At 46.5% G+C, this 12203-nt stretch overlaps 1 protein-coding gene across 4 annotated transcripts in view; it reads right to left on the bottom strand.

Moving 5' to 3' along the window:
- DOCK5 (dedicator of cytokinesis 5) overlaps nucleotides 1-12203 on the bottom strand; it is a 197792-nt gene that overhangs the window by 27923 nt on the left and 157666 nt on the right. For all 4 annotated transcript variants that reach the window (XM_036032697.1, XM_028520001.2, XM_036032698.1 and 1 more), the window contains exons 34-39: nucleotides 12070-12155; nucleotides 9885-10044; nucleotides 9108-9148; nucleotides 8381-8471; nucleotides 5746-5865; nucleotides 2709-2798 (exon numbers count right to left, since the gene is read on the bottom strand). In XM_036032697.1, the coding sequence (XP_035888590.1) occupies nucleotides 2709-2798; nucleotides 5746-5865; nucleotides 8381-8471; nucleotides 9108-9148; nucleotides 9885-10044; nucleotides 12070-12155 (588 nt within the window). The remainder of the gene's footprint in view (nucleotides 1-2708; nucleotides 2799-5745; nucleotides 5866-8380; nucleotides 8472-9107; nucleotides 9149-9884; nucleotides 10045-12069; nucleotides 12156-12203) is intronic.

Genomic DNA, 12203 nt, shown 5'->3' with positions numbered 1-12203 from the left:
CCACAGGGAGGTTACAAGGGCACGGTTGGGAGAAAAAGAGAGACCTGACTATTTGCTGTTTTTGTTTCCCACGTAACACAGGGAAATGAAAGGCCTCTGGGAAGCGTCCTGTGTCGGACTGCAGGGCCAGGGTCTGGAGGGCCTGGGGATCTCTGGAGTGGTCTGTGGAAGATGCACACGTGTGCATTCTGCTATGGCCGAGGCAGTGCCTAGTCTTCCCGTTTCCTGAAGGGGCTCAGCAGCCCTGACAGGTTAAAAAGCACTTTCGGAGATTAATGAAGGGTGGCTGCATTTCAGTGGAGATATAGGAGAAAGTTCCGATAGGAAACTTTCCAGTGCGTGCAGGTGGTTTGCATTAAAGACCCTGGTTCAGCTCCAAGTGTCCAACAGGGAAGGTAATGTGCTGTAGTCCAGTATCGCCTTTACTCTTCCCGTGGGGAGAGGCTTCCCTGCCTGGGCTCCGGAGCCAGCCTTTAAGAGAGCACATTAGGTAGCCAGACCCAGGGGCTCTGGGGAATGTCTCTCAGCCCCGCCCACCACAGCTATATTATTACAGCAGGGCACCCCCACAGGTCCGCAGGGGGTACGTTCCAAGACCCCAGTGGATGCCTGAAACTGCAGACAGTACTGAACTGTGTATATGCTACGTTTTATCCTATACATACATTCCTGTGGCGAAGTTTAATTTATAGATTAGACACAGTAAGAGATTAACAATAACTACTAATAAAATAGAACAATAACCATCTACTGTAATAAAAGCTACGTGAATGTGGAATCCGTGTCTCCCTCTCTAAAAGTATCTTATACTGTCTGTATCACCTTTTCACATAAAGGATGCACTTTATAGCTTCTCTTTGGTGTATCAGAATTGCCTGTCACCACCCTTGCATTTGGGCACTGTTCTTAAGAAAATAACGGTTACTGGAACACAAGCACTGTGACACCTTGAGAGCTGATCTCATAAGTCAGACGGATGGCTACTAAGTGACTAAGGGGCAGGGAGCATCCACAGCGGGGGGGGGCGGGGGGAGCACTAGGCAAAGGGATGACCAACGTGGGATGTGGCAGGGTGACGCGGGATTTCATCACGGTTTTTAGAATGGTGTGCAATTTAAAGTGTGTAAGTTGTTTTTTCTGAAATTTTCCATTTAATATTTCAGACTGCATTTGACTGCAGGTAGCTGAAACCACTGAAAGCAAAGTTGCAGGTAAGCGGGGACGACAGTATTCCATCTCGGTGAAGGTTTCTGTCGGTGTTGTCTTAGGTGACGTGTTACACTGCTAACATGGCTTTGTTTAGTTTATGAAATTAAAGAGCAGTTTTTTGTGTAATGGCAGGGGCTGGTGCAACACACTGGCAAACACCTTTCAAAGTGCTGCTGCCTTCCACCTCCTCACACAAAGTACTGCATGACAGTGGGTGACGTGACCTGTTGTGATCCCTCTACCAAAAAGTATCAAATCAGTATTTTGCTGGGCAGCATCGGGGATCTGGAAGACTGCTTTTGCTTTCCTGTGCTGTGTTAAAGTAGCTGACCTATGCCAACAGCCAGGCGCGGTGTGGAGGCTCAGTGGACTGCAAATGCATCGGGTCAGCCAAACTGTCCGCTCAGCTTTCCCTTAAAATGAAAGACACATTTTTCATTTTCACCAATAACTTCATTGATTTGGATATTTTGAGTACGTCCGCTATCTCCCAGGTGGTATAACATTGATAGTTCTCAGTTCATGTCTCAATTTGATCACTATCAAAGTCAACTGGTCTACCCGACTGTGGAGCATCATCCAGTGAGAAATCTGCAAAACTTCACAAGCCACTTTCAACCCGTTCCATCAATCACAGCACCTTCTCCATATGCTGTATAAATTTTTTTTTGTATTTCAGTTGTTTTTACCTTTCTTGAAATAATAAAGTATAATATGCCAAAAATGTTGCATATTTTTCTCCATCTTCAATATTAAAATGGCTGCACAAAAATTCACCAATTTTGCTAAGTTTTTAAAAAATGAACACTGATATGATAGCTGCCACAATGCAATCTAAAACAACTATTTTGAATGAAGTTAAAGAAAACTAAGTGCTACTAGAGCCATCTTATGGAAACAAACAAACAAACAAACAAACACACAAACACTGGGTTTGGCCAACCTGGTAGAGTGCTCCAGTGACATTGGGGAGGGAGATGGGGAGAGGCAAAATTTGGGAACAGGTTCTGGCAGAAGCATTTTACAACTTAACCAAAATGTGCACAATGGCACCTTGAGGAATTAAAACAACGCTCCAAGATGAGCCGTCCAGCCATTCAGCAGGGACTCTGAGGCACGGACCACAGCATAAGCAATTCTGACGAACAGAAGGTGTCAGAAGCTGCCTGAAACACGGGTGGTGCTCCCTGAAGGCGCGGTGACTGTGAGGGAAGACAGGCAGGGACACCCGGGGCCACAGAGGAACAGGAGGCACAGGGACGGGAGCGAGGCCTGGGGACCAGGCCCCAAGCCTCCATCAGGACGATCTGGGGAAATAATGATTAATAGACTTTAGACCTCACCTCTTTTCATTTTTATTTCAATCCAGGTTTACTTTTCCACCATAAAGAACATCATTTATCCTGACTTTCTGAAGTGCAGAGAAACACTCTTGTGAAAACTTGCTTTAGCACCCCGGGTCGGGGTGGGGGGTTTGGCGCATGCTGAGCCCGACTCACCAGGAGATTGCCAAGGCCCTCGTAGTCAAACACTTTGCTCTCGTAAGTCTCAGCCAACTCTTTGCTCAGCTTGATGGCCTTCTCCCACATCTTCAGAAAGAGAAAAGTGGAGAACAAAGCTGTCATTCATCTAGCTGTAAAAGCCACTTGAAAGTCACTGGCAGTGAGTAATGAGTCAGGACGGTCGAGTTTCTGCAGATATTCCCAACATGCCTCATTTCCTGGATTAACTAAATCTTTCTGTTGATATCATAAAGCTACTCTATCTTGTCTGCTTTGCTGGGGGTCTCTTGTGTAATTCTGTTTGCAAACCATGAAGAACAAACACCATGTGTCCCCAAACAAAGCAATACTGAGCTTATAGGGCAAAGCACGAAAGACCAATGGAATTGAAGGGAGGCCTGTTCTGGAGCCTTGGCCTTGCGAGCATGAAAGCCCTGTTGGAGGGGAAAGCTGGTGTGGCTCTACTTGTGTGTGTGTGTTTCTAGTTAGGCTGCCTGGGGGGAGGGGGAAAAGGAAGAAAGGCTAACCGTTCTGTTGTGAGGAATCTGGGAAACTGTGCACCAAGTTGTTAGCCAATGATCTCCAGAGCACTGATTTCTATTTCTAACTAAGCTGTCTACTTAGTCAAAGATTCTTAGGGAATGCCTGGGGCATGCATGACCGCATACGGTGCAGCCTAATGCACACCTGGTGTCTGAGGCCAGCATCCCAGACTGATCTCTGTGTTCATCTTGGCATTTCACAACATGTCTCTGAAGTGGACACTATTAGTAACATCCTACTTCATTCCTGTCAACCAGGTGCTACGTTCCATTGTTTCTGGCTGCTAAAGAAATGTGTGTGCAGTTCACATACATTTTAAAATGTAGGATATTTAAAAATAAAATCTTTTAAAAATCATCCTTTGTCAAATGTGCCCTCTGAAATTTCACGGTCTTGGTCACTAACAAAGCTCTGAAACATGCCACATGGAAATTATTCCACATCAGCTGGCACGGAATTCTCTCCACATCTCACCAAATGCCAGGTTATGTAAGGGACAGGGAGACAGCCTCACACAGCAGTTCTCAAAGCGTGGCCTCTGGTCTCTGAGAGTCCCCAGGACACTTCCAGGGGACTGAGAGGTCAAATTATCTTCTTAATAATGCTAACGCTATTTCCCTTTTCCAACACTCATTCTCTCGTGAGCATGCAGTGCCGCTTGCAGAGGCTACAGGATACCCAACGTCACAGCAGAATGCAGCCAGAGGTGGCTGTCGAAGGGGGCTGAGAGGATGTCAGACGTTACTCATGTCACTAACATTTTGGGACATACAGTAATTTTTTTCAAAAATAGAAATGATTTATCTTAACAGTAATAGGCTTACTATCACTGTTAAAATAAGCAAGTATTTTAAAATTGTGTTAGTTTCTAAGAGGATACGCAGTCACAGATACAACCCATGAGAAAAAGGCTCTTCGGGTCCTTGGTGTTTTTTTACAGAGTAACGGGTGCAGAGACCAAAATGTGTGAATAAATCTATGTGCTGAGCCTTAAGTTCATCTGTAAAAAGGAGACAAAATCTACCTTGTAGGGTTTCAGGGTGAATGAAATTAGGAAAAAATTGGGAAATCACCCCAAACAGTCACCAAATAGATGGTAGCTATTTTATCACGATGATTATTTGGATACTTTGTTTGTTTGTTTAACAATAGCCCCTGATGAAGAAAGCAAGGCTGGCTGGGTGCAGCAGCCATGACCGCCCCGCAGGCCTCCGCTGCCCCTCAAACCTGGCATCTACACTGTTTGGACAGCAGATGCATTGTCTGTCTTTCTCACCAACCCCTTCTATTTATGTTTTTCATTAAAAAATTTTAAATGTAAAAGCCTTCCAGGTGGACATGCTTTCTCCAGCTGACCACAGACTCCACAACTTCTGGCCCAGTTCCATGTGTATTTGACTGTGCCCCTGGGTGCACCTAAGCTTTGAGTCACTCCTGGCCGATGTGGGCAGGGAGGGATCTGGGTGCAGGGTGAGCACCAGGCATTCGCAACCATCTCCAGGGAGCATGCTGAAAGGGGTGGTACCAGCTGCTGGCCCTCGGCCAAGTTTAAAAGGAAGAATTATGATTATGGAGAGTAGAGGCTGTCCATTATATTCTCCATTGGGTTAAGTGTCCTCGAAATAACTGATCTTAGTGCCTTTCTTACCTGTATTTATCTACTCATTTTCTCTCCCATTAAAAACGCCAGGGTTCAAAGGTACACAGGGGGACAATAAAGAGCAAGCCACGAGTCATCACTATATAATGGAGAATTTGTCTGGTTTTTGTCCAGAGTCCTGGGAGGAAGCCTCTAAGCCCTCAGAGTTTCCCCAGCGACAGGAGCGTCTGGGTTATTCATGGGTGACCCTCTGACCACACCCGAGTTTATGCTTCTGAAGGGGCTCACAGGGCTCCTGGCAAGAAACACTGCCCATGTGATCAGAGGGTGGAGCCTGGAGCTCCGTGTGATATTAGCCAGATCTAAAGGGAGGAGGGGGCTGGAGACTGAGTTCACCCACGTGGCCAGGAATTTATTCAGTCAAGCCTACACAGTAAACCCGAATAAAAACTCCTCACAGGGGCTCAGGCCCAGGTGAGTGCCCTGCCTGTGTGCACATCAGGCCCTCCCGAGAGCCAGGTGCTCTGAACCCGCAGAAGGGATGCAGGGACCTCCCCCAGGGCCCTACCAGCCCCGGCCCTAGGCGCTTCCTCATTCAGCTGGCCCTGGCTTGTGTTCTTCAGGGTAAGACGGTGCCCTAAGCATGGTTGTTCCAGCATATTCTCAGACCTGAGGGGGCCCCCAAATGTGTAGTGGACTGGTCAGAAACATGGGTGGCCTAGGGACTCTAGAGCTTGTGGCTAGTGTTGACTGTCTAGGCTGTCTTGTGGGGGACTGTGTCCTTCACCCCTGGGCCTGTGGTACCTCTGGCTGGCTAGCATCAGAGTGCACTGCAGGACTATTGTCATTGTCCTCTGTCCCCTCATACATGGCAGACGACCCAACACTCACTTTGCCTTTGTCAAAGTAGGAAATGATTTCCTGATACAGCTTTTCCTTCAGCTCTTGCTGGGTGTAAACATAGTAACTGTCCCTCTGGAGCAGATGGGGTGCACAGGGTTTGTCAGACCACTGAAAAGCAAGCAAAAGAGATGAATGCACTCATCAGTTAACTAGATTAATTAATTAAAGGGGATTAAAACACATTTAGTTTAAAAAGGTCATAGAAATATTGGCATATATATGTGACTCATTCACATTGCATTTTAGATTATTTATTAAACACAAAAAGTGCACATACAGACACACTACATGCCAGCTTCACAACCAGTGGCATGCTGAGTGGACCACACGCAAGGTGGCCCCAGGGAAGCCAGGAGCAAGGCGGGGCCATAGCCAGCATGACAGCTGTTGCATTGAAGGTACCAGCCACACAGGTCAGAGAAAGAGATCAGAAGTAAGAACATGGAGAGAAGGGGGTACAACTCCCACTATGCACAAACAGTGATTGTGTTCTTCACAGTCGATGTTTTTACAATGGGTACCAACTGAGAAACTACCATGAACACAGAGAATTAAGCCCATTACTAGGATAAAAAAATGACATTTAGAAATCATTTAAAGAGAGGTTCCACATAAATTGATAACCATGCTGAAATAACAGAAGAAATGAGTTCAAAAAGAATAAATCCAAAACGGTAAGACAGCCAGGCACAATAATGTGAATGTAGTTAATACCAGTGAACTGTACACTTAAAAATGGATAGGACGGCTAACTTTATGTTTTGCGCATTTTACCATAATTAAATTAGGAAGAAAAGATGTCTAGGAATCAACACAACAAGGAACACGTGAGACTTCTATTCAGAAAACTGGAACACACCCCTGCAGGGCAAAAAGCAGACCTGAACAAACATGCTTTGGGATAAGAAAATGCTATTTCACAAATACGAAAATTCTCCCTAAATTAAAAATTTTAACTTATGATTCCAAAGTCCATATGGAAAATAAAAAGAAATAGGTAGAAAACTCTGAGAAAAAAGAGCAATGAAGATGAAGATAGTTTTATTAACTACCAGGTAATAAAACATATCCTAAAGAATTAATAATTAAGAGTGTGGTACTGGTTATGAATAGACGGAGACCCATGCAAAAGTACAGAAATCAAAAAGAGACTCTCCCTGCCCCATGTGGGGATTTGATATGTGACAACGAAGGGGCCTCATACCTACGAGGGAAACATGGACCATATCTACACCCCTACCGAGCAGCTGTCTGGGGGAACACGCTGTGTCCACACGTCATACCTTTCTCGCCAGGATAGGGGAATTTAGTTTTCTGAGTAGCATAAATAAAAGGACCTATGGTTACCAACACCAGGGTGTCTTCCTGGTCATCCCACGGTCAACGAGCCACCCTCCCTGACCCACTCACAGGAAGGTTTCTCATGCTTCAAGTTGAACATGAATTGGGAATGGCTGCCTTGGGCAGTGAGCCTGGGACTCCTTTGTTTAATCACAAAGCTTAGCATGATGTGCATGTATTGTTCTAGTACAAAATAAAAATGAAATTATACAGGACACGAATTGCTGGGGGCACAAATGGAGGTGGGAGATGTAAAACGAGGACCACGCTGGTGGCGATGGAGGTCCGAAAAAACATGGACGGAAAAGATGGAAAAACAGGATGTGGAAGGGAGGTCTGCACGCCCGTGTCCATGCAGCACTACTGTCAGTAGTCAAAACATGGAAGCCACCTGAGTGTCCACCAATGGATGATGCTGTACATGTACCATGGAATTGCTCAGCCAAGAGTCAGAAGAAAACCCTACCATCTGCAACTGCATGGACGGACCTGGAGGGCATTACGCTAAGTGGAACAACTCAGACGGGAAGACAAGTACTGTACAGTAACAAATCTAAAAACACCAAGTTCCTGAAAACAGAGAGTAAAATTGTAGTTACCACAGGCTGGGGCATGCAGTGAATTGAGGAGATTAAGTTAAAGGTTATAGACTTATAGCCAGTAAATAAGTCAGTCCAGCAATCTAACACACAGTATAGTGATCACAGGCAACAATACTGTCTTATAAACTTCAAAGTTGCTAAGAGACTAGTCTTAATCCCATGACAAAAAAGAAATAATTAAGTGACATCACAGAGGTGTTAACTATGGTGGTAATAATATTTTGATATATAAATGTATCAAAACACATGCACACCACAAATGTACAGTGTTATATGTCAATTACATCACAACTTTTAAAAAGTGCAGAGCTTAAGGGCACATTTTGGACAGAGGGGCATGATTCTTGCCGGTGGACAATGTGGGGGTGTTTCCTCAACTACAGCGTCAGTTACCAGGGGCCTGTATGTTGTAGTCTGCTTCCTACGGATTTAAAAATCTATGGAATCACTTCTTTATACATCATCCAATGAAAACTGACATTTTCCTGACCTTGATCTGAAAATTAGCTGTGTTCACTTAGAAAGGGTAACAACATTCTTGGATGCGAGGTTCTCCCTGAAATAAGGATCATTCCCATTACAATCCCAAAGTGTAGAGGACTTGGCCCCATAGCACTGGACAGCTGACCAGCTGCATTCTGCCCTCTGCCAGGTGGCAGTCGGCAGCCGGCCCGACTCACCTGCAGAAGCTCTGCGTGCAGGAGCAGCGTGTAGGCAGCTTCTGTGTAGTTCTCGCAGTCTCGGTGCAAATCCCGCAGCTTGTACAGGTACCTGGTAAGAGTGGGAGGCAGGGGGACTTTGTTAAGTGTACCCACCCAGCACTCAGCCCATTCCGAAAGCAAGTTGCAACCTGCCTTCCCATCTCTTCTCCCCTCTACTCTTCCCTTCCTTCTTTAATCCTTTAACCCTCAGTGTTGCCTCCTGCCATTGCATTTTTCCTCCTCTGTCTACTCCATATTCTTTTTTGAAGTCAGTGGTGTCTGTTTATGTTTATGCCATGGACCCCCTTGGGGAGCTTGTAAGAGCTATGGAATGTCTCCCCAGGAAAATGCATAGAATTTATGTCCACGTGTGTCCCATATTCAGGGCTCCCTGGATTCCAGGCTGACATTCCTTGATAGAAGGCAGATTTTGTGCTTCTTGTGGGCAGACTTTGCTGATGGGCCTGGCCAGCACCCTCAATTCTTCCTTGGAATCCAACATCATCCTCCCTGGGTGCTGCCTTGTGCTATACTGACTGTGTCTCTGTCTAGACAGGTCACCCTTCCGGGGGACAGGGAGGTCACACATTTGCTGGTGTCTCTCAAAGCAGCAAGCACAGGGCTGGGCCTTAGTATTTGTGGGTGGGAAAAACAAATAATAAAGCCATGATGTAAACAGCAAATGCAGATGTTCGCTTCAGCTTACCTTATGTATATGTCCTCTCTCTTCTTTTCTTTATAGAAATTCTGTAAAAAGTCCAAAACACCAACGTCAGTTAAGAGCTATTGACTAATTTGTCATGAAAATGGTCAAATAGCTACTTTTGCTTTTCCACAACATCCCCTCTCCACAGAGTTGATTGTTTCCTTTAATACATATCCCCCACAAGGACAGGACGCAACAGTTTATAAAGAAGAGAAGTTGAAGCATTTTTTAGGTCCACACCTTCAGAGGTGTGGCCCAACTTGTGGGGAGCCTTGTAAGGGAACAGGCAGCTGGCTTTGACTCAGGCCCCTGACACTCCGCTTTCTTGGGGAAACAGGGGTGATAGGTAGCCAGGTTAGCTGGCAGAGGCACAGCAACCCACAGCCCCAAGGCCTGTGGTCCCAGCCACCTGAGTCTAGGGGAAGGCTAGACCGCAGCGGTCTGCTGTCCTGAGATTTCAGGCCCTGACCCTCTGCTCACGGTGCAGGTTTCTCACGCAGGTTCGTCCACGCCCAATAATCCCAGCAATGAGGGACCACAGGTAAACACAGGGTGAGGAACAGGCCCAGGACGGCCTTCAGAAAGACAGGTAAAAAGCTTATGTTGCATTTTCCATCCCTGTTTCCAAATTTATCTTCAGGGACCGGGACGCTGGCATCTTAAGACTCGGCAGGACAGATTCTGAGAAGGGGCCCCAGGGGGCCTTCGTGTCTGTGAGGTCTGCTTGGTGCTGACTGAGGCAGCTGCCCTCCTGCTGTGCCAGGGGCGCACACCTACCAGCACATTCACAGTGCAGCTCATGCGGTTCTCCTTGCTCTCATCATGCATGACGATGGTTCTGTAGTCCAGGAGGTTCTCCAAGAGGCTGCTGACCAGGAGTGCGAAGACCTCCCCGGAGCCGGAGAGGTACTTATGTTTCCGGCAGTGTTCCAGGAGCCTAAGGGGAGGAGGTAGAGATGAGGGCGGGTCTGACACTGCCCTTCCAGCACCATTTGCTAACGCTGCCCAGGCCCCAGCAGCAGGTGGCGCCAGAAGAGGAGACACACCCTTCACTCAGCACAGGCACTCAAGCTCCACCTTTCCTTCACAGGGCTAGTTAGCTCAAGCCACCGAGAAACCTGGCCCGCAGCGCCCTTCTTTGAATGTCTCTCTGTACTTCTTTGTTTTCTTGTCAAAACCACAGAAATGGGAGCCATTGCCCAAAAAGGTTTCACTATGTTTTCAGGCACTCAAGTTGAAAGAGACCACCCTTCTGGGGTGGCCTGTGAGCATTCCAGAGGCCTGCGGGAGGGCCCGCCCAGAGGAATGAGGACCCTGCACACAGTCAGACCTGTGGCTCTTCACACACATGTCATTTTCAGAGAAAAAAACGAAGATTTGTGAGACCGAGGCTAAACTTGTGCTCTAAATCTTCTTTTTGGGCCCCAAAGAGCAAAGCTTCTATAGGAACATCTTATGTTAGGGAATTAGAAAAAAACTTGGGGAACAAAAGAAAAAGAAGAGGAAGAGATGTATTCAAAGAATTAGTCCACACTCTAGGGTTGTTCTGGACTCTGGAGGTTTGCATGGTCATATTTTTCTGAGCTAGGAAGCCAGGAAGAATAAAAAAAAAACAAAATAAAATATTTATTATGTGAAAAATCAGCTATCAGACTGGAAAATGAGTAGTTTATCATTTGTAAGTATTTTGGATGTGTTCATATGTGTCTGTAATTTCTCCATTTAGTTCCTGTGTGAGATCAGAACTGCAAAAGTGACAAACTGGGATGTTTGAAGCCTGTTTGAACAGGCAGATCTAGTGGAAACAGGATAAAAAGATCCACAAGTGGTCTTATCAGCCAGTAAAAACAACACAAGGACTTTCGGTTCTTTAAAATACAGGTGAGTCATCAACCCATTTCTGAGTACTCAGTGTGCTGGTTCCTTTTAAAAAATCTGAAAAACAAAACAAAGTTGGGAGCCTCATCCTCAAGCACCGTCTCTGCACTCACTCCCGGGAACAGGTGAGTAATGAATGAGCAGGCACACCCCCAACAAGTCGGTCCACATCGCGGAAGTTCAGAGGACACACGTCATGGGGAGTCTAGAGCAGTTCTGCCCCGCTGATGGGAGGACCTGGAGGTAACAATAATAACAGCGCCCAGCACAAACGCCAGGGCAGCCAGCACTCGCTCAGCATCGAATGTGTAACAGACACTAGGAACATGCATGATCTCAATTCAGCCTCATCGCAATACCAAATATAGATCCTAGTATTGTAGATGGGGGGAAAAAGGTGTCAGATGGGTTACATCAGTAGTCCAAAGTCAAACACCTAGAATGTGGAGAGAAAACAGGATTTGAAGCTCAATCTCTGTTACTTCAAAGTGCAAGTGTTTTTAACCCTCTTTTGATACTGTGATTCCCTGTATGCGAAGGAGAGTTAAGAGGGCTGCAGGGTGATGAGTGGGGGTGTGGATGGGGTGGGTGGGGAGCAGGGGTGCTAATGTGAGCACAGAGAGGAAGTGGATGCTGGACTGGAGGAGGGGCAGGCAGCATATTTCCCCGGTGTTCTCAGAGGTCCTTCGAGGGCACAGTGTATTCAAATGTACGGTGATCCTTGAAGTGTGTACTTCCCTTATTCTTGAAATCGTTGCTTTCAAGCCAATCAGAGGTGTTAGCGCTTTTAGTGAAGCTCGTCAATTCAAACACTGGACACAACACTTTGTACCTCTGTCTCCTTCCGTCCATCTGCTCTGTGCTCGATGGCCAGGCTGGCCAGGAAAACAGGACATTTGACTCACATCAGACGACCCAGTATCGGCAGTGGATGGCAACCCCCACCAACCCACCAAGAGCTGTCTGGGGTCGTGTCCCCAGTGATTCTGTGGCTCCTCCGTGGCTGCGTAAGTGTGGGCAAATCTGCTTTTCTCCATCTCTAACTGATGTCATAGACTTGAGGGTCTGTGCCTGAAATACTCACAGCTTTTCGAGAAGGACCTTGTACTGTTCGTCTCCTCTGCCACCTTCCACCTCCTGGTCCAGCTTTGTGATCAGCTCATTCTCAAACTGGAAGCAGAGACAGAAGCCCACAGGGCGATGTATCTTAGAAGAACA

Source organism: Phyllostomus discolor, chromosome 8 (genome assembly GCF_004126475.2).
Source record: "Phyllostomus discolor isolate MPI-MPIP mPhyDis1 chromosome 8, mPhyDis1.pri.v3, whole genome shotgun sequence".
In the NCBI taxonomy this organism is placed as follows: Eukaryota; Metazoa; Chordata; class Mammalia; order Chiroptera; family Phyllostomidae; genus Phyllostomus; species Phyllostomus discolor.
The sequence above is the reverse complement of the archived record's forward strand: the minus strand, read 5'-3'. Positions and strand labels throughout refer to the sequence as shown.